At 42.6% G+C, this 22,837-nt stretch overlaps 2 protein-coding genes across 2 annotated transcripts; one reads left to right on the forward strand and one right to left on the reverse strand.

Moving 5' to 3' along the window:
* Positions 1-603: 603 nt before the first annotated feature.
* slc37a3 (solute carrier family 37 member 3) lies at positions 604-9,379 on the forward strand. The gene is given in 15 exon segments (XM_034525946.1): positions 604-679; positions 2,918-3,124; positions 4,319-4,433; positions 4,524-4,616; positions 4,697-4,780; positions 4,893-4,961; positions 4,963-5,039; positions 5,481-5,577; positions 5,688-5,772; positions 6,013-6,215; positions 6,310-6,451; positions 6,701-6,802; positions 6,938-7,137; positions 7,353-7,418; positions 7,710-9,379. Coding segments are annotated over 14 exon segments (1,503 nt in total). The 5' UTR covers positions 604-679; positions 2,918-3,047; the 3' UTR covers positions 7,803-9,379.
* Positions 9,380-10,298: 919 nt separating this feature from the next.
* Positions 10,299-15,142, reverse strand: cdkn1d (cyclin-dependent kinase inhibitor 1D). The gene is made up of 3 exons (XM_034525947.1): positions 14,955-15,142; positions 12,698-13,233; positions 10,299-12,581 (listed from the first exon to the last, which is right to left on the reverse strand). The coding sequence occupies exons 2-3, from the start codon at positions 13,227-13,229 to the stop codon at positions 12,523-12,525; spliced, it is 591 nt and encodes a 196-aa protein (XP_034381838.1). The 5' UTR covers positions 13,230-13,233; positions 14,955-15,142; the 3' UTR covers positions 10,299-12,522.
* Between the last annotated feature and the right edge of the window lie 7,695 nt (positions 15,143-22,837).

Genomic DNA, 22,837 nt, shown 5'->3' on the forward strand with positions numbered 1-22,837 from the left:
ATATTTAATTTTTCTATTCTGTTAGCACAACCTTCGGTGTGCGCCACATAGCACTTCACTACACATAGCCTATGACTTATAACAAATAAACCTTTGAATCCTTTAATTATGTAACGGTGTTGTTGATATTATATGATACCTTGTAGTACTATAATTGTAAACCACAAGGAAAAGTTGGAACAATGTTGAATCTAACAGTCACCCCTTAACATGTTTACTCACAGTTTAAACATATATTTAGGCCTATTGAGCAAACTAATGTAATCAGTAATGTAATTAATGGCTTACCAGAATTGGGTGCTGGGTGTCTGCTGTGGTGTCAGGCAGTGAACTGGGGTCTTTTTGGCGGGGCAGTATTGAAAAACTATATATAAATGTGCCTGCAGCCAATGACAGGCTGGCTCTACCCCACAAGTGGCACAGTGACAGGTGACCGCCTCAACAGCTGTCTCCTTATACCTTTTACCTGTCATTCCACTCCTGTCCTGCTGGCGGCAGCAGAGCACCCTCTGTGCTCTGCGCGTGCAGTGCACGTGGAATCCACAGGGTGGCAGTAATGAAATATCGTGGCTGCCAACTGCCGTAAAAGCTCAAAGAAGAAGAAGAAGGAAGAGGAAGAAGAAGAAATCACAGTAAACACAACGTGAACAAGCCAGCTGACGTTTACATGAGCAGAGAGGTAAGAACACGTTCGGGTTTGTTGGTTTAGATGTTGGAGCTGCCAGCTGTTTGTTTGCAGGACATGTGTTGTGACCTTTCGGTGTAATGGACCCCGGAGCTGGCGCTGTAACGTGTGTGGGGGCGGGGGGCTCCTGTCACCAAGTGATGACTAGCTAACGTTGTGTGCCATGTCACCCAACCAGGCAGAGATGGACACGAGCGGTTATGCGCGAGCACGAGTGGCTAGTTTGCTCCCCCACGAGAACAACAGAGGAAATGACTAAATAGTGCGTGTTGTGAATAAAAATGAGTTGTTCCTACCAAAAGCGCGTCTTTGAACACAAAGTCGCCCAAAGCAAACCGAACATTGATGGCGTCCTTTTGAGCGGGACGTCCCGCTAACATCTTCTATTGTAGAGTCCCACCTGTCGGTTACTGTGACTGCATCGTCAGGCTTTTAGAAAGTGTCCAGAAGACACCTAACTCCAGCCGACCAATGCTGAGAAATACTATTTAAGTTTCCACATGAGAGTTGTCTAACAAGTACTTTTGGGAAATGGGAGAAGTTTGCATTTTAACCTAAATCCTGATGTTTAAACCTAAACCTAAAGAGATTTCTGACTAAGCTCTGAGGGCAAACTTGAGCGTAAAGTTACTGCAACTATGTTTCAGCTTTTCTTACCAGCTGTTATCTCAGTTGCTTGCCTCTGTTACAAGTTTCTGTTGGTGAGACAAGCACCTGCTGAAATGTACCAGCTCGCCTCTAACGGCCTATTTTAACTTGGTGGAATGTAAATAAGTATGTATAAGTAAGTAATAAGAGTAGTATAAATATGTACTCAGTTACTGTATTTAAGTACACATTGGTGCTACTTTATTTACTTGAGTCTTTTATTGTCATTCTGGTTTCTACAAATATTTCACCTCTTATTTTGCCTCAATTACAATTATTATTTACAATAACTTGTGTATATGGTGGGTTTACCTTCAAGAGTGAGAGGATTTGCTACTTTTTCTGCTATTAAGTGTGTACTGTTAGTTTGACAACTCGAGCTGTACAAATTAATCAATGAATTGATTCGTTTTCAACTGTTAAAGGAATCGCCAACTATGTTGATGATTGATTCATCTGTTTGAGTTATTTTTTTATTTTCCGAGTTCCTTTACTCCTTTTTACAGCTCAGCAGTTATGCTAAAGTTGGGGACAAAACAAAACATTTGAGGACGTCATCTTGGGCCTTGGAAAACACTGTTAACCTTTTTATAGACCAAACAACTCATCGATAAATTGAGAAAATAACCTACGGATTAATGGACAATCAAAATTAACTTTTTCACTTGTCACTTTGGGTCTGATAGCTGATAGCTTGTGACAGCATTTCTCACTATTTTCAGAATGTTTTACAAACCAAATAATCAATCAATGAAAGCAAACAACATTCTCAGAGGGCATTTTTCTGAATTGAGTGCTTTTACAATTTATACTTTTAGTACATTTCCCTGATTATACCTTTTACTCACCTAACATTCTCAATGCAGGATCTGTCCCGCTGAAGTGGCTTTACTTCCTCATAAGACAGCTTTACTACACTTGATTTATTCTCCCTCGCCAGCAGCATGGGTGGAGTGACAGTCATGTAAAAAAAGCATTGGCTCGTTAGGAAATGATTCATCAAGGAAATTGAAAGGGAGGCATTTGACTTTCATATAAGAAAGTCAATATCTCAGATGAATATCTTAGATGAATGGTTGTTGTTGGGGGGGGATATTGGATCATTACGCAGTATCGGCAGATACTCCAAGTTGAGTCCTGTGGGAACAGCTGAAGCGATGCATCGTTACAGCTGAACGGGCTAGTGGGAGAGGTGCAATAGTTTCGGAGGCAGTCGGTACACACTGGGCTCATTGATAACTCTGGGGCCCAGTGCACAACCCAGCATTCCCACCAGATGCATCTAGTCATGCCGTCTTTTACCCCAAAGGGATAGATACTTTCTACCAGCTAGTGTTGCCTGTAATAATAATAATAATATTCATCACCTGGCCACCACGATCTTGGTTTCTGTTTATGTGGTCGCTGCATATATGTCCTTTTTAATTTTCTCTTGTACATAAACAATGTAATTATTTTGTGCCCTCACACTTAAAAGGACTAATACTATATTTCTGCAATTATTTTTTTTGCAAAAGCTGTTGTCCTAATATCCATAACACATTATTGCAATCCAATCCCTCCTTTTCTTTGTTGTTCCCCTAGTGATGTGCTTGTCCCATCTGGCATAGTGGGACACTATAGCTGGACTCCCTCCTTGTCCTTTTGGTTGTTCCCCCTGAAGACTTCCTTTCTCGTCCTCCACCTCCTCCTCCTCCCTCCAGCCGCCCCTGTGATGCCTCCCTTGTGCTGTGGCTACCTGTCACAGTACACTCATCATCATCTGGTTGCCTTCCTCCTCACCTTCTTTAGGTAATCTAGGTCCTCTTAAAGGTCTTCCTCGGACCTGCTGCCATCGTAAATGTTATTTTCTCTATGACCCTGTGATAGCAGACATGTCCTCAGAGTAACTGGAGGCCCATTCAAGGCTGCACTGGTTCAAGTGGCCTGTCTAGTATGACTTTCTTTTAAGTTTATCTTTCATTAGCTTGTTGCTTTATTGCATATTTATTTGAAAAAGTAATGAGAAAGATGGAATTAGATTTCCAGCCAGTTTTACACAACAGTGTGTGTGTGCAGAAACCCACTGAATGGTTATGAGCTGCACATTTAGGTGACATGTTTATGGGGCAAGGTCACCCGATCCCAGGTCAGACGAGGTCAAGATAACATGGACAATAAGTACTGATTTCCAATAGAGTGGGTTGGGGTCTCAAAGGTCTAAAAAAAAAAAAAGAATGCAGTGAAAATGAATTGTAATATCTTCTAATTGTGAAAAACAAATCAGAATAGGGGAGAAAATGAAAACATGCATTTTGTAAATGATTTGGAGATAACGTGTGTGGATAGGTCTTTGCTCTTTTCGGAGCCACTTGTACAAACCCTGAAAATGTACTGCGATGTTAAACAGAGAAGGATATCAATCTTTATCAGCCGGTACATTTCATGTCATGTGTTAATCTTACAAGTACAGTAGATGTGGTATCACATTATATCTGGCAATGTTAAACCAATGTTAAACCCCTATCAGGAGCAAAGCAAAGGGCCGTCTGCAGCAGGAGGTAGTAAACCGTGCATACTGCTGTTCAGCCGAAAATGTGGATTTCAGCCATTTCCGGTTTTCTTGATAAAGATGTTGCATTCCAGTGTTTCTTGCAAAATTGACCTGCTACTCTGGAATTTAATCTTGCATGCATGCCATATGTGACCTCCCGTAGCCCAAGACAACTTAGATCCTTTTTAAAAGACTATTATTATTATTATTATTACTATTATTATAATGTACATAATTGCCGTTTTTCAAAACATTTGCTGTTAAACTGCCGTTGAACAGAACTATGACTATTGCGCAATTATATGAAACAAGTGTTGAGCATCCCCTCCAGCATCGGTCTGAACGTTGACCTTTTCTTTCTACGTGGACGGGTTAGATAAGAGATTTATTTATCTAACCCGTCTCCGCTGTTGCCTCGACTTGCTCAATTAAACTGTCTTCTGTCTCTCCAGCTATGTGTTGCTGCATGCGTCCAGGAAGACGTTCAGCAACGTGAAAGTCAGCATCTCGGCCCAGTGGACCCCATCGGTCCAGAATGGCAGCGCGCCGGCTTTCTCCCCCGGCGAGGTACGGAGCAGCGCGACAGTCTGCAACATTTAAACCTCTATTGTAGATAAACGGCATATAATTATCCGGGTTTTCTCTCGACTGTCTCAGACATGGGAGGACAATCATCTGTTTGCAGATGAAAAGCAGGCCACTATGTTCTTGGGAGCTCTGGACTCCATCTTCCTCTTCTCCTATGCAATGGTGGGTACTCAACAGGACTTTCTGTGGATTATCAATGCGTTTGTCATTTGTGTCACTCTCTGCTGCTCCTTTCCACACAGGGTCTGTATTGCAGCGGTGTGATTGGGGACAGAGTGAACCTGCGCTACGTGCTCTGCTTCGGTCTGTGTGGCTCTGCTACAGTGGTGAGTGTACAACAACTGTGTGTCGACCATGACGGGGAGCTTTTTGTTCCTAATACACTGTATTTGTATACTATTTTTGGAATATAACTGTCGCTGTCTGTGTGTTTTGTAGGAGTTCATGTTTGGCACTCTCACGGAATGGCTCCACATCTACAACGTCTACCTGTACTGTGGCCTGTGGTGTGGTGAACGGCCTTCTGCAGTCAGCCGTCTTGCCCTGCGTCGTGGCCGTCATGGGCAACTGGTTCGGCAAGACGGGGTGCGTGCCATTTCTCTGTTTGCAAAGCCTGCATTATCTGACAGTCGCTTGAGGTTTTGCAAAAGCGACATCTATCCAGCCTCGAAATATTTAGTTGAGTTGGTGTATGTCAAGTGGAGCTTTATGATACACGCCCACCGCACGCGGAAACACACGCTCACACACACGCACACGCTCACAATGACATCCATTCACTGCCGGCGCTGCCAAGACAGAGGCGCTATTTAGACTCTGTTTTTCCTCAGTGGCAGGACTCGTGAACATAATGTGCTGTATATAAAAATAGCATGCCACTGAGCTGCCTGAAGTTGTGTTAAGTGGAATACTTTTGGAATGTACATATTATTGAAGTAAAACAAATTCATTTCTTTTATATCTAAATGTAACCGATGGCATTTGCTGTACCTTTTTTCTAATTGAATTCATGCCGCTGTCTTCCAGCCGTGGCTTCGTGTTTGGCCTCTGGAGTGCTTGTGCCTCTGTAGGCAACATCCTGGGTGCCTTCCTGGCTTCTAGCGTGCTCAAGTATGGATATGAGGCAAGAAAAAAACACACACACACACACACACACACATATTGATACCTTTTTACTATAATGTTCTCAGCAGCTAAATGCTAACAGGATGTACTGTCTGTTGCTGTGTGCAGTATGCCTTCCTGGTGACATCAGTGGCCCAGTTTGCTGGCGGGGTGGTGGTGTTCTTTGGCCTGCTTACCTCTCCAAAAGAAGTCGGTAAGGACTCCAAGGAACATGTTAGAAAAATGTGTATTTTCATGTATGTGTGTGTGTGTGCGTGTGTGCGCACACACTTGCATGGGTTTTTCCACTCTGTTCACTTTAGATTGACCTCACTCCCACCGACGCCATTTTGAATGTGAACTCTCTGCCTGAAACGGTTTCATGCCTTGATTGAATGAATCTCCACTGCCTGAATGTGTGATTTATGTGTGTGTGTGTGTGTGTGTGTGTCAGGTTTGAGCTCGGACTCAGAGACCAGTCTGAGTGCGGTGGAGACGGACTCAGACAGCCACCGGCCTTTGATAAGTGAGGAGAAGGATGAGGAGGAGGCGCATGGCAGACGATGCCAGTCGGTTCAGCAGCAGGACGAGCCCGTGGCCGAGACTCCTCGAGCCGTCGGCTTCTGCCGCGCTTTCTGTCTGCCCGGCGTGCTCCCTGTGAGTCGAGACGTATTAATTTACAGAGGGCTTTAAAACAAATGGAGGTTAAATGATACGGCACATGTTGACTCTGCGTCTGTGTCTACTGCAGTATTCCCTGGCGTATGCATGTCTGAAGCTGGTCAACTACTCCTTCTTCTTCTGGCTTCCTTTCTACCTGAGCAACAACTACGGCTGGAAGGAAGCCGAGGCTGACCGCCTGTCTGTGTGGTACGATGTTGGCGGAATTATCGGTGAGTGGCTGGCATATGCATTTTATCATTGAAATTTGATTAATTGGTAGTTGTCTGATTTTAAAAAAAAGACAGAGACAGAATAATTAGATGTCCATCAACCACAGTGGCTAGTCTACTGTATTACAATGTTTGTTTGCCTTAGTTATAATTGTACAGGTCAACAACATTTTTACAAATGTATATACGTCATTTGTCCTCTTCTGTCTCTTGAATACATAAACATCCTCTTTTGTCATTTTGTGTCAGGAGGGACAGTTCAGGGTTTGATCTCTGACTTCATGGGAAAGAGAGCCCCGGTGTTGGCCGTTAGCCTTTTGCTGGCGATGGGAGCCCTGGTGGGATACAGCAGTGAGTAAAAGACTCCAAGATTAGTTTATTAACCTTCTACAGGAAATCAATCGGCAACATACTACCAGACGCTCATGATATAAGGTTGATTAAAGTCAGTCTTACACTCTCTCTCTCTCTCTCTCTCTTTCTCAGACTCACCTAATGACCAGGTGATTAACGGCGCGCTGTTAGCCGCCACTGGCTTCTGTATCGGCGGCCCATCTAATATGATCAGCTCCGCCATATCGGCTGACCTTGGGAGACAGGAGGCTCTGAGGGGCAGCCAGGAGGCCTTGGCTACTGTCACTGGTATCGTGGATGGAACTGGAAGTATAGGAGCTGCTTTTGGACAGGTGAACAGAAATACAGGAAAACTCTTGTTCACTGTACAAACCAATGCATTTAGACAGCGGTCTCCCTCTTTGTTCAGCTTTTGGAAAGCATTGATCATCTTGTCATGGCTCTCGTCGTGCTGCTCAAGTCCCTTTTTAATAAGGAGCCAATATGCTGAAAGGAATGAATTTGACACCATGTTTGTATTTTTATGAAATTGAATCTGTCATCCTAGTACCTGGTATCCCTGATTGAGAGCAAGCTGGGCTGGACGTGTGTCTTTTACTTCTTCATTGTCATGGTAAGAAATCACACTTTTAACCCTTTTGCGTCATTTTTTTAAAAAACAATCGCTCTGATGCCCTTAGAGGACAGGACTACTACGTATATTAATGTATTTAGTATGTTTTGCATGGGTTTAAAGTACATTTTAATATCTAGCTGTTAACCCCATGTTTTTTTTTTGCTTATTCCTTTTCTTTTTTTCACTGGTTGCATTAGTGCACCCTTACCCGCAGCAGCATGTGACATTTATCACGTTAAAGAAATCAACGCAACGTGTAACTCTGCTCCGTGTGCTTTTATGCGACAGACAGGGGGCAGCATCGTGTTCATCACGCCGCTGCTCTTCAACGAGGTGCGTGCCATGTGGAGAGACAGACAAGCGCTGCGACGCCAGCTGTGAAGGCGTCAAACACCTGCCAACCATACGGTTCCTACTCTTATCCGTGACGAGACGGGAGGGCTGAACACAAACGGCTGCTTCTGGGTGGGTTTCGGCAGGTGGAAGGATTCTCTGGATGCCGCTTCTCACTGCCACGGCGGTTATGGTGACCTGGAGTCACCGGTGTTTGTCTCTTACCGCCCATGTGAGCAGGCCGAGAGCCTCTGAGCTCAACGCTGAAGTCTTATCCCATCACTGAAAGCCTACACATTTTAAATGCACACTTAGGTTACACACTTTTAGTGTGACTTCAAGGATTTAGAGGTTGTGTTGAAGTGCCTGTTGAAAAAGGCTTTAAAGGGAGCAGTCCAGTCTGTGAATTCTGGCCTTGTGGGGCCATCACAGAATGTACTAGTGTGTATATTTAATGATTTAACTGGATGTAAAAAAAACTTTTTTTATAATGTAGATGGTCTTGGATCAAGTTGAATGAAGTTTGGCCTTTTTAAATCAGGGGTGCTTAACTTATAGATCCTTTTATCCTCTGAGATAAATTGGGGGTCAGAATTGCCTAAAGAATGTGAATAATAATTGCAATGTAGAAACGTGTTGTCAGCTTTTGTAGATATGTATATTTCTGTTACTCTCGTGGTCGGGATAATGAGCATTGCACTGTGGTGTCGTAATTAGGGCAAAGTCTTAATGATTTTAGCTGGGACTTTTTGGAAACCTTCTCATCACAGCCACTTGATTTCTCTTGTTTACAGTTTTGTGCAATCAGGGTTAGAAACTATATTGTATATACGGGGACTATTACACTTGATTATGTCACAGATTGATATGTTATATGCTCATTCCTTTTTCAAGGTTCAGTGTCTCTTAAACCCTCACACAAACACGATGAGAAGAATCCATTGTCTTATGTCACATATAGAGTTCATAGTGTAGCTTCCCTATTGCACATTGAAGAGTAAAATACATACTGACATGTTTTGCCTGTTTGTAGTAGAAGCTGCACATTTGCACATTTGTTTGGGGAACTTGACGGCAAATCTGGTTCTGAAGTTTTTTTTTTAAATTATGTTTTTAAAGGCCAAAGGAAGCTAAAATACTTTTACAATATCAATACCTTATCATCGGGGTTGGAACACTATCCTATAACACCAGCCATGTGCTAGCTTTATATTTGGGCGGGATGTCTACTTTGAGACGATGTGGTCAGTAACCAGGCAACCATTTGGGGAGGATTGTCTTGGTTTGAGTAAGAGACTGCGAGTAGGGATTTCCCAGACACAACGTATAGTTCGCTCAGTTGCATGGAGAACATTTTAAGTGATTTTAGCATCTGGCCATTTTTGTATCATCCTCATCTCTGTATTGAGTCGTGTTCCTTATGCTAAACGAAGAGCAATGGAGCTGAGGTGACATTCTGATGTCTCTGAGCTTGTCAAGTGTAGTAGAATATGAATTGAAATGTGGCATTTGTAACACTATTTGTGGTGTACCTGTTTTTTTATTTTCATTCATGTGTACTTTTTCAGGTTTAACAAATGTAAATTCAGATTTTCTTTTTAAATAAATGCAAAGTACATTTTGCACACTGGGTTATCTGCAGACTATTGAGATAAGACGGTCATGGTATAGATTAAATTGTTTTTAAATTATTTTGGTCATGTATCTAGTGTTTACTTACTGAACTTTGTATTATAGCTAAGTTGCAGTAAGACACACTGTTGCAAATGTTTGACTGTGCAGTGTTACATTTACACCACCAGGGGGTGCTATGGATCAATAAGAAACAGTTATCGGCTCTCTTGATACATCCGTGTTCATAACACTTAAACACAGTGGGAATAAAACTTCAGACCAACATTTTGTAGTTTTGTATCAATCTTATTCATTATTTTGAGCACGCTATGAGAAATCAAAAATATGAAAGGCAATAGTGCACCAACAACCCAGAATATTTTCTTTACAAATATTATCAAAAAGGACATCTACTTCTTACATGTTGCAAGAGTACACAAACCAGCATTCAATTACAATACAATTACAAATGTCGTACAAAGATTATCATACATTCATGCAAATACAAAGATACAACAAAAACACGCTACATTCGATTTAGCAAAGATTGCTTTGAAGATGGCGCAGTGAGACTAACGGGTCAACCATGATATTTATAATAATCCATTTAATTTATATAGTGCTTTTCAGATACTCAAAGACACTTTACATTATACACCGTAGACACAGCTACGGAGAGCAATGCAGGGTTAAGTGTCTTGCTCAAGGACACATCAACTAGGGCAGGGATTGAACTGCCAACCTCTTGATTGAAAGACAGGCATGCTAACCACTGACCCATAGTCGCCCCGATCATTATCATCGTATTTTTACTTGATACATTTAGAAACTGTTTCTAACAGTGTGTCAAGTGTGATTTAAGGGGAAACTTCTTTTTATTTATTTCAAATGCAAAAAAAAATGGTTTCTCAGCAAGTATTTCTTTTTTTCTTTTGATTACCATAAAAAATATAGTTCTCGTCAACATTTTTTTTTTTTAAAGTAGTGCAAATATAGAGTTTATGAAATAATACAGTTAGTAGTTATACAAAAAAAAACATAGGGACTTTAAAAGTATTTCCCTACAGAACAAATGATACAACCTCAAAATAAATTAATATAGACTGCCAGTTTCGTCTGAGAAGATGGGGTGAACGCAAACATTTTTAGATAAGTTGACAATTCTTTTTTTAGATAGCCTAAATTGCCATTTTGAGATTCATGAAACATCGCCTCATTGAGCCATGAAAGAATAACATGATTTCTAACAACTCCTTTCATGCTGATTATTCGCAGAGATCGAAGTGCTTGGATTCGTGAAAGAGAGACCGAGACTTGAACAAACAAGCGCGTCCGGCTGGAGAAAGGAGACATTCTCTGACCAATGTTCCCTTATTAAAGTGTGTCCCTCTTCCTCTGCCCGGTCTATTTATGGGAGGGCTAAGAGGGGCAGAGCTCCAAACTGACCCGCTCTGACACACCGGCTCTTTTCCCGGAAAAAACTCAACACCACAGCGCTGAACTTTAACAGTTTTTACCACAACTAAACTATACGACCAACCCCCTCCTTGCTCACGCCTCTTTGTCTCTCTTTGGCCTGTAAACGCAAACAACCCGATCTCCGCTGGTTTTGTTATTTTGCATGTAACTTGTGCGCAACTTGTATCACTTGATGAGGTAGTATGAGTGGATTAATCCAGTTATGGCTTTTTATCCATGTACAAATTAGAATGACTGTAGGTCGGGAAAAGAAGTTGGCGCGTCATGTTTGAGTCACCAGAGCGGTAAGTTGGGCAGCTGTGGCATGTTGACACAATATATTTAAATATCCTGACTTGTTTGAGGCCTTCTGGGACCCATAACTGATGACTCAGACAGTGGGGCGACTCGACGTGTGTCTAATTTAAATGGCACAGCAATTTCTCTTTGGTTCAACGGAGTTTTGCGCCACAACTGTTGCAGACCCGTGTAAAAGAAACCTTGAGATACACATCAAACCATCACATTCACACACAAACAATTATATACACATACGCGTATAGAACGGTATGTAGACAGAAAAGGTGAAGTAGCTTGATGAAGAACAAAAGACCAAAAGTGGAACCAAGAGGTTTGGATTCCTTTGAGCTGCAACAGTGATAAAACACTACAGTCCCTTCATGGAAAAAAGGCATATTTAGCACCTACGAGGTGGACGTCACAGAGAGAAAAACTAATTTTTTACAAGCGTAAAGCCAACAAAACACAACTAATATAAGATATGTTCTGGTCTGTTGCCTAAAAATATATGGATTTTTACAGCCCAGTATGCAAATATTGCAATGCACTAAGGGAAGAGGATTTGCAGTTTGTATATATGTTTTTGTTGTCAATGTTTTGATTATATATGGCCAATATCTTTAAGCGGCAACAATGGAGAGTAAATGACCTATGACTTCTAGTCTGAGGGAGAATTTGGGACGATGATCTAGATTTGTGAATAATAAATAACTAGTCTCGGGAGATTAAGGTCACTGTTAGACAGATTACACCGCATTACCACCATTGACCTTTGACCTGGAGCTAATCACAGGCACGCTGCCGACATTTTGAGCCCTGGGTGAGATCTTGACCCCTGGCTTGACTTGTGCTAGCCGAGCCCGGAGGTGAGACTAAAGGGTAAGTGTGGTGCGAGGCCAGGAATAGTAACTCATCTAATCAAAAACTCTTACGACTTTTCGCCAGAGGGAGAGAAAAAAAAAAAGAGAAAAGGTTGAGGACTGAGGTCAAATACTATCCAACGCCTGTATAGAAGAAAATTAACCTCTTAAAACTAGAGCCTGTTTTCTGTTATCAAGATTGCATTAAAAAAATTATTTCACAGTATAGTTAACAGCTGCGGAAAACAATATATAGAACATATATAATATTTATAATTCTCAACAAAAAACTTTCCTAAAGACTGAGCTAGATTAACTAAAAAATAGGTAGCTTCCTTGTGCTGAAAACATAAGGTATATGGTGTCAGAGGAGGTTTTAAAGCTTGCGCTAAATGAGCTTGTGGTCACTTCCAAATTGAGTGTGTTTGTATATATATATATATATATTTACATATTATATTATATATAAATATTAGTGACGTGTAGAGCGATGTCGACCACTGGTGTGATCCTCCGCTGGGTCGAGTTGTGCTTCTCTACTGCCAAGAAGACGCTTTGTAATGCAGAAGCTTCCTCTTCTTCACCTTGAAGAAATCTGGGTGGTGAAATAAGAAGACAAAATTATGATTAAGAGAAGAGATTAAAAACAACAGTTTTGTCGAATAAGTTTGACTCAAATGCAGCTTCATGTCACGTATTTGGTGGACTGACCTGTGATGGCAGACTGTTTACGTTTTCCGTGTCGTTGGACCAGGTAGCACCCCCTAGTGGTCACCTCCAGGTACTCATCCCCAGATCCAAACGGGCTGCTGTCACCTGGGGAACCGTCGCCTGGGGAACCGTCGCCTGGGGAACCGTCGCCTGGGGAACCATCGCCTGGGGAACCATCGCCTGCTGACGACGACAACGACCGAATTTTGGACATTGGACGTGGCGGCCCAACCGTGCAGCTGCGATAAAACGTTGGCGCCTCTTGGTACCTGAGCTCCTCCCACTCGATGTCGGAGCCCTCTCCTGGCTTTTCATGCTGGAAATCAAAGTTCCAGCGCTTTTGGGCCACCTCCAAGTTCCTGCTGAGCAGCCTTTGGAAGTCCTGCTTCAGCTGCTGGTGGTCCACGGGGCCGAAGAGGCTCCTTCGCACCGGCTTCAGCTTCTGGACCTCCGTGCTCCCCAGGCATGAGAGCTCTGGGTGAGGTGGCGTAGCTGGGCCTGCTGTTGGTGTTGATAGAGAGGCCATCGCCATGTCCCTGTCAGAGAACAAACCCAGTGTTAGAGGGATGTCGGCGGTCAAGTGTTGGGCCTGCTGAGCTTCATTGAGGTGTGATCAGTTTTTTTAAATTGGCATAGGTTATTACTTATAACAACACAGAGTATCTGCCCTCTTGGGCGCCTTTTATGTTTAATGTGATCAAATACACGTGTGCCCCTAACCTGCTGAGTAATTACTGCCGCAGAAAGTTCCTGAACCAGCACCAAATAAATCTCCTACAAAATCCACTGCCCTGCTGTGTGAAAGTGAACCTGATTCTCCACCTGCTCTGGTGTCTGCCAGTCAAAGATTGCAGGTTAAGGTCAGAAGGTCACAGAGCTCATATGGGCCCCTTGTGAGGAATGTTTCCCATATACCCACATGTAATTAGAGCCATACTGTTGAATTCTGAGATTGATTTCCCGCAATGGTAATTGATAATCTGCCTTGCTTCTCTCCAGCTTTAAATGGGGCTCTGTGTTAAAACTTTGAAATTGTGCCATTGAGTTAATATTGTTTATTACATTGTGCATGGTATGCCTAAAAAAATGTGCATAATCTCAACTGAATTTGTAGATAAAAGGCTGATAAAGGGGCCCCACGGTGGGTTAATCCAGCCCAGCCTCAACAACCTGTAGTTCATAAAGAGTCCTAAAAATACCAAGAATTACACACCAAGGAGTGTCGCATTCAGGGCCACTCAATGGTCTGCGTAATAAATTAAAACAGACTTTTAGAAACGCCAGCATGTCATACAAATCAGCCAAAGATCAGCTTGTTGGCAGAAGAACAACAACAACACCCCGTAGGGGGCTAAGGAGGGCGGGGGGGGGGGGGGGGGGGGGGGGGGGGGGGGGGGGGGGGGGGGGGGGGGGGGGGGGGGGGGGGGGGGGGGGGGGGGGGGTTGGGTTGCGTTGCGCAACTGTTTTGACATCTACAGTAGAGCACTTTCACCACGTCGTTTTACGACGTCTGTCTATTACTACAACCTTTTCAATCAAACGTGCGTTAGAAACAAGAGCTTTGCGAACACTTCCTCCTCTAATCGCGAGCAATAACGGATTCAAACCGCACAACTTCCATGTCCTCCTTTCTGTTTTTTAAGAGGGGACGCAAAAAAAAAAAGCAAACGCAACATTGCTTCCCTTTTCACCAACAGATCTCGCCCTCTCCGAGTAAAACGTGTGTGTGTCGTATGCGGAGTGGGCGCGTCGTGCGGTGTCCCCACTTTGCAGGGAAACACCGAGAGAACCCTTTAATATCTCACACGAGACCCTCAAGAACCGACTACAGTTTTTTTGTTTTTAATTAGCCCGTTATCTCGCGGTGTTGGAAAAAAAACCACACGAGAAAGTTCCCTCAAGGGCTCGTTTAGGTGTGGAGAAACACTTCGTGACGCAGTTAGGAGATTCACTGCAGATGTGAGTCAATGAGATGCGAAATCAACAGTGCGCATCTTGTCAAGGCAAATTACACACATACACACACACGCCCAGTATATGAATATTACGAGCAACAAAATAGCATTCATGAACGGGTTACACAAGCATTGGCTCCTTTAAATGTCTACGAACGACCGGCAAAGCGGTGAAAACACACTCAAATTAAAGTAGTTTACATGAAGCCGGACCAAATCGAAAATTATTCCAAACAAGAATGTCGAGAAAAAAAAATACACTATAAGCCACGGTTAAGAAAATAAGACATTCCCCCTCTTACCATAAGCGTTGATATGTCAAAAGTGTTCAAAAGTTGAGTTTCAACTCATCCGGTCCGAGAGCAATGGAAAGTGTTCCCGACAGCGTGTCACGTTGAAAGGGTTTTAGTATGCACTACCCACGGGAGTCCTTCTCGCCCCCTTATCTGCGACTTGTTTGCAATGGACTCAGAAGACAGCGGGGACGTCCTACTTAGAGGAGGAGGTCACGTGGGCGCAGTCATCGCGGGAGGGCAGCCAGGAGGTAAACACTGGCATAAGGATACGCGCGACCAAATAAAATCCAAAATGCTAAAACAAAGATTAGAACTGCAGTGTAATGCTATTTTATCGTGAATTGGAACTATACAAGTGTAAATAATGAGTACACGGTGTTGCTTCCCCTGCTTTTGTGACGTTAAAAAAAAAGTCCGCGCGCTACGGTTCCAAACCTGTTGCTCGCGCACTCTGTCGGCGCCCTATTTCTTCTTCAGAGGGACGATAATTAGGCCAAATATCTTTGCGATGGCGGCCATTTCCCCTTCACCCTCAAATATGACACACATTCTCGTGTAGTGCTTACATCATGTTTTGTTTTGGCAGCCTGTCCTCCTCCTCGAGTCACGTTGGACTGCTGCGTGAGCGTGAAGGTCTGCTGCGTCTTGACTTCTGCAGAAGGACCACATTCCCGTTTGGGTGTCATGGCCCGATTGTGTCTGTGTGCTGGGAGAGAAACACTCAAAATGCCCCGAATGCCTCGTGCGACTGGTGGCTCATAGAAGAGATGAAGAGGGAGCGTTGCTATTCTCGCTTTATTTATGAAAAAAAAAAAGATGAAAAAAAGATAATTGATTTAGAATCAAATGAAGCAATTTAGAAAATTAAATTAGTTTTCACTGCTTAAAGAGAGAGAGATAGTTCACACTACTAATTGACCAATGATTAACCACTTAGATTAAAAAAAAAGATTGGCAGATTAATTGATCATTGAATGCTGAAGTGACAATAGGGAAATCCTCTATTTTTTTAACCTGTTCAAATCGATCACCTTGACTATTTCTTACTGCCACTTATTTTCCACTCAAACTCTCTCGTAATATCTTCATTTCCAATTCTTGAATGACTGCTTAAAGGCCTTTGCTTATTACATCATGTTCACTTCCCTTACCTCTTCCTACTCCCATCATAACTCATTCCTGTCTTGCTATAACTGTTATGAAATATTATACATTATTATGGTATTAACTAGATTATCCTGCTTCTTATAGGTTCTCGGTGTATTACGTGGGCGGCCTCATTGTTACATAGCTCTCCAGTAGCACAATAGAAGTCATTGGAGAGCCCTGCGAGCTGGCCGGCGGCCCTCACTCAGAAAAGGTTATTACAGCTTTTACATATACTCACTTACTATTTTTACACATTAGTCAACGTCTGGACAGCCTCATAATGTGTTTCCCTTCTCAGTCACTGAGCCAACATTTCTACGAATGGTTTATGAGTTGCGCTGCTTTAATAATGTCAAAGCGTTTAGCGCCGATTATCGTCGTTTGTGTGCTCCGTGTGTGACAATGCCTGACAGAGCCTTGAGGTAATTACGTCACCACATTGGAATGTGTCTCGGGTGAAAAAGAGCTATTTTCACATTCTCTTCAAAAGTTCAACAGCAATGTCCCTAACATACACAAATGCAAAAATCAACCTTGGACTTACTTAATTTATGAATGGTAAGGACTTGTAGTTATTAGGGTTTCAACCTTATATCTGACTTTTTAAGAAGCAAGACCCAAATGAATATATCAACAAGTCCACCAAGTTATACAAACTACGGATGACGGAATACGTTGTTTGAACGACACAGGCTCTAACACCCCATCATTAGGACGATGTCATTTGTCTGTGCCTTCCAAAGTCGTTACAAACCAAAGTTTAAAAGTGTTCTTGATGTGAAAACACTATTTAGGTTTGGGTAGGATTTGTCCCAAAAAACGACGGGGTTTGGTTGAAGGAAACATTGGGTTCAAATGACGGTTAGAGGAGCGTTGTCGTCAAGGTGATAATAACAAACACTTGACGAAGGTTAGGCCACAACCGTAATGATGTCGGGAGAGGAAAAAACAAACAAACTGTTGCCACTCATTATAAGTTGGATGTGTTGTTGACTCATCAATCCACTTGTCACTCTTTAATCACCTCACTTCCCGTCATAATTACTCCATATTTTCAAATAGCCCAAATGTGTCCATTAGGGGTGTCAAACATGTGAAAGTGAACCAAAAAAGTAAAGGAAACTTGGCGAAGTAAAAAACGGTGCGTTCTTTAGTTGTATTCGATATCGTTACTGTAATTGTCAAGTGGAAAATAAAGTCCTGATTCAGAGACTCCTCTGCATATGACTAAAGGCACTGTTATGGTCCATTCGTGCACACACAAATTATTCTTTTAGACAAAAATATTTTGATGTTCAACAATGAGAAAGCATACATAACCTTGTCCTTCTCTGTTCCCCCTAATGATTTCCGTGCAAACCCTAAATAATGTCTAAGCTGTTCCTCTGCCGACAAACCGTCAGCACAAACTCGTATTGTTTTCTTACACGCTGAGTTATCTTAGGTCTCTCCCATCGTGACACATAATAGTCAATCAGGGCTGTGCCCCAGTTCCCTAATTCCCGACTAATCTGTGTCAGGAGGCCTTTATACACTTGTCATGTTTGAGGATTCATCAGCAGACAATGTGGCCTCGGGCGGTATGATACCTCACACTTTTGTCAGCTCTCTGACCTGTATCTTCGGTGCTGTGTGTGTTTTGGAGTCAATGTGACTCAGAAGACGATGTGCTGGGGAACTGTCGGTGGGTCTTGTGTTAGCAACCACAAAACTCTTCATTGAGATGTTACTGAATCTTAAACCAACAAAGGGCATAACAGAGGAGCCATTAAGAAGCTGACCATGCATACGTCGTACAACTGTAGACATTGTTTTACAACTGGAGGTAGTTTAGGTGGGAAGCATTCGGAAATGATTCGTATATGTGACAGTTTTGAGGACATTTACCAAACAAGAGAGAATAATACAAATATAGCTTTATGGAAGGATGGTGCTCAGAAAAATGAGGAAACTTTATGAAAAATAAATTAAAGACTAACGATGTGATCAATATGAAGTCACTTTAATAACTAATTTAGAAGCAGAGTTTGAGAAGATCGATACCTCTCTCATGTCTGTGTGCTTAATCCGAAGCTGGAGCCAGCAGCTGCTTATCTGATCTTCACACTGGAGTCAGGCAGCCAGTGTGTGTCTCTCTCCAGATTCAACTCAATCTGTTTACCAGCACATCTAAAGCTCTTCAAATCCCATCTGTATAATCTGCACAAAAACCGAAACTTTTGAAACAACAAATTGTGTTTTTAATTAATGTGTTGGCACCATACAAAAGCTACAATACAACCCAATATCATAAGTAATACTGGCTGCTTCACTGTGTTGTTTTGAGAAAAAATAGTTTGGTTTCAGGCCGAATGAGGCAGTCTTTATGATGCTGCAGGTCAAAGGTCATTGGCTAAACGAGGACCTTGAAAATGAGAGTTTTTGTGCTAAGGGATGCTCCTTAGTGGAACACCAAGAGGATGTAAGGCAGTGCCATTTGGGCAGGAAGTCTCTGTGGTGAAGGAGGAATCTGTGATGGGGAGACGAACAGGGGAGAGGAAGTTGTCGGTTCGCAGGTGCAGTATGGGGGTTTCCACATCCCATGGCCTTCACTTGCGGAAGCAAGTAGTGAGAAGAGGCTCACCGCAGACAGTAGACAGTGTTACGTCAATCATAAAAATGACAAGCAAGGAGAAGAAGAGAGACTTCACGTGTAAACGTGGTTTGACAAGTGAGAGAATTACAGCAAATAAGAAGGGAAGGACAGGAAACGGTTTGTCTGGTGATGGAAACGTCACTTATCACCTCGTCCACACACACATATGCACACGTATGTAATTCAAACGCTCATACGATAGATTGTGATCTGACTCGGAACAAGCTGTGCATGACAGTTGCAAATGATGCCTGCAGGCTAAACCAGGGCAGAAGCCAAGTTGTGTGCAGTAGACAAATGAAGTAAACACTTCATTATTAAATGTGGAGCACAACCTAACTGCACATTGAAATAGAATCACCGTAATGCTATTTAAGCAGCAGTTTTCTACTCTAGTTATTGTTTGACCTTCAGATTCACAGAGATTTAAATTATGAGTGGGGAGTCATTTATCATCCAGCCTGGGCGACACAACGCAATTTCTTCTGTTTTGTTTTTTATATGTCCAAGTGCAAGCGATCCGTGGGTTGTAAAACAAATTTTGGGGGTGGGGGAGGTGTACAGGAAATAAAAAAGACAGTGAACCCAAAAATGAAGTCACACACACACACACACACACACAAAAGGTACAAGTACACTATACATAAGTGGGAGGAGTTTCCACGGGATCATTCGCCCAGCTGTCGAGGCCACAGGTGGGGTTGTGGGGGAGGGCCGAGGAGTGACTGAAGGAAGGAGTGTGTGCTTTCTAGGGCAGGGTCTGCAACAATTTGGGGTGCAGGGACAGCGAGGCAGCTCACTGGCAGCTGGATATTGTCAGGAGTTCAGGGGAGCTTGCATGTCAGGGTGAACGGGTTTAAGATGAAATGTGCCCAAGGAGACCCTGACTGACCGTGTTTGTGTTGGGGGGGCGGGGGGGTCAGTCCCTCAGGGGCAGGCCTGGGGGGTGCTGGTGTAACATAAAGATCGGGTCTCAGATATCTTCTTCTTCTTCTTCTTCTCGTCCTCCTCCTCCCCTGAGAGCAGCCTGCGCTGTCTTGGCTGTCACACATGCAGCCTCCAAAAATATTGTTTTTGCAGAGTGTGTTTGTGGGCGTGGGGGGAGAGGAGGAGGAGGAGGAGGAGGAGGAGGAGGAGGAGGAGGAGGAGGAGGAGGAGGAGGGCTGAAGGGCGGAGCAAGACGGGTGTAAATCGATCCTTTGTTTTCGTCCATGCATAATGTTTCTGAGAGGGACTTGTTTTGGTGACTTTGAGACCTGTTCAATGTCAAACTATAGAGAGAGATGCCGCAGCAAGACAAAGGAATGTCTGACATGCCATACAAAGAGCAACCAAAATTTATTTATTTTAACAAAAACATGAACAAAATCCCACAGAATGTATAAAATGCTGCTATCCCCTGATATTGTATGCGCTTAATTTCAATGCAACTACACAGTAATGATACCAATAACTCTAACTCTCTGAAAAACGCACTGTATCTGCCATTCATAACTCCAGGATGTTCGGGTCCCACATCTGTTTCTGCTCCATGCAGCTGAGGTGAAACGGTGATGTGCTTCAGCTGATGTGTTTTCGCCCTTATCTACATCTGGGGAACATCTGGTTTGCATCTGGCTCTGGTCTTGTGCTATCGGGCTGCGTATGAGCGTGATAATATGTGTGTTTGTGAGAGAATGACGAGAAGAGGGCTCGGAAGATATTTGTGATACTCTTAACGTTGCTTTTGGATATTTGGAGTCGCTGTGTTGGGGGCCATTGGTATTAGTTGTAACAGGGCCAGCTGGGCGTAGGTACATTATGTTTCTTCTTGATAAAAAATATACGCCACCAATTTTATAAATAAAGTTCAGTCTACGTTCCACAGTAATGTCATGGTAATGTCATCGGGTTGCTGTCAATTGGCTTTTAGGAGGCAGTCTAATCTAAAAACGCTATTGAGTTGTATTATGATAAATGGAGCTTGTCTCACAGAATGTAGTACTGAACACAGATTCACTGGTATTTATATAATTTGTATTAATTTAGTTGGTGATTTGTAAGAGTAGTACATTTATGCAGCAATGGTCACTTTATATTCACAGTCTGACATCGGAGACAATCTCAGGTCCAATAGAGCACCAACGGTGTGCTGCATTTCATCACCTGAAGACGGCTGAGGGCCTTTTACATGCTGCGTCCTGCAGGAGGAAGTATTGAGCATCCCAATTTATTCTAAAATATGCCTCCTTTCTCTTTGGACACAATTTAATATACATGTACATTATTGGCACATTTTAAAGGTTGACCTTTGGATTTTGTAACATTTGTGTACCTCTGGTGCCACCTTCAGGCCAAACCTCAATACTTTATTTTAGTTGCCTTGTGTTGGCTAAGATGAAAATGTTTTTTCTCTATTTTTCATCAATATGTTTTATTAAAAATTATACTTTCACCACCAGCATGGCTGTAGTTTTATTACATTTCAAACTAAAAGCAATGCAAATGATTAAATAATCAATTATTATTTATAAATTGATTTAAATGAATAATAATCAATTATTATTAAAGCATGAAATATTGATTTACTAGTTTGCGGAACATGGTATCAGAATATGACTGACATTAATTTGAATTAATCTGTTGATGTGTGGTGTGTGCATATGTCTTGAAGGCCTCAGTGCGCTCCCGCTCTCCTCTCTGAAGCGTTTATGACCTGTCCAACATGTTCATAGTCTCAGAACTCATGAATATGTGGGGACGCTTTAAACCTGGCTGGATTTAAAAAAAAAAGAAAAGATCTGTTCTTTGCTCTACAAAGTCATCCAGATGACTCAGAGTACAGGAAGAGGTTTTCACTGTCGGCATGTTTACGACACCTGCGACTAATTCACTGCTTTAAAACCCGTTCACCACATTAACTCGACACCATGAAGGTACAATAAATATCACAATACAAAAGTAACACTTTAGACGCTTGAGTGTTTTTATTGAATGCAAAACCAAAGTTGAGAAAGTTGGGTGACAAAGTGCTCAGTCAGCTCTTTTGCGCTTTCTTCCACATCCATTCGGTCGGGCCCCAGGATTTCCAAAAGGCACAAGCTGCCCGATGATATCGAAAACAGAAATAAAGGAAAGAGAACAGGCCGTTAATCATATCTCCCAAAAACAAAAAACAAGAGAAGCCAGAAGAAGGTGATTACCAGTTAGAGAAGAGAGGTCGATCTGCTGGAGGCCACGAGTTGATTGAAGGTGAGCTGGAAAACACACACACACACACACACACACACACACACACACACACACACACACACACACACACACACACACACACACACACACACACACACACACACACACACACACACACACACACACACACACACACACACACACACACACACACACACACACACACACACACACACACACACACACACACACACACATCTCTCCTGCTCTCTCAAGGCAACTCTGGAGGTGCATTAAGTTCCCCTCACAGAAATGAATAAATATTACTTTAAGTACAGTAGAGGCAGTAAAATGAGTCATCTCTAAATTAATAAAGCAGTAATATTAAGAGTAGCAGGGCATAGACGGTCATTAATTGTTACCTCTCGCACTGTGGGTCCGATGTGAGCTTTTCTTCTTTGTCGCCGGACGACTCAGGAGTAGTAAGAGGGGAAAAGGATCAATAGTGGTGAGACAGACACTATTGAATTCACTGACTAAATGATATCACACGGAGAACCAGTTTAACCAAAAAACATGAAATATTTCAGATTAATTAGTTCTTTGGGCTTTTTTTTGTTGCAGGTGGGCTCGTCAAAGGTTGGTTCTCCAGAAGTCAGTGTTCAGCTTCATAGGCGAGGGTTTTTCAGGGTTTTCAAGATTTCAGCTTTGCAGCAGAAAGGGTCAAGTTCAAATGCGAAGGAGCGATTTAGAGGATCTGCATTCTTTATATGGCCGTTCCGTTTCCATGACTTTTACATACGTACGTACGCATGCACGCTACCAAGAGCGATAGTAGAAGGTTATGGATGATCTTCATTTGCCTCTGCAGAAACTCCTGCAGCATATCACACAAAAGACATGCACTTTGCTGGTCTTCATTAATGGAACAGTT

The sequence above is a fragment of the Cyclopterus lumpus genome, chromosome 23 (genome assembly GCF_009769545.1).
Source record: "Cyclopterus lumpus isolate fCycLum1 chromosome 23, fCycLum1.pri, whole genome shotgun sequence".
NCBI classification, from domain to species: domain Eukaryota; kingdom Metazoa; phylum Chordata; class Actinopteri; order Perciformes; family Cyclopteridae; genus Cyclopterus; species Cyclopterus lumpus.

Coding starts and splice junctions, on each gene's coding strand:
- cdkn1d (XM_034525947.1), bottom strand. CDS start 13,229: ATGGCGATGGCCTCTCTATCAACACCAACAGCAGGCCCAGCTACGCCA. Junction 12,582..12,697: donor TAAACAGTCTGCCATCACAG/GTCAGTCCACCA, acceptor TTCACCACCCAG/ATTTCTTCAAGGTGAAGAAG.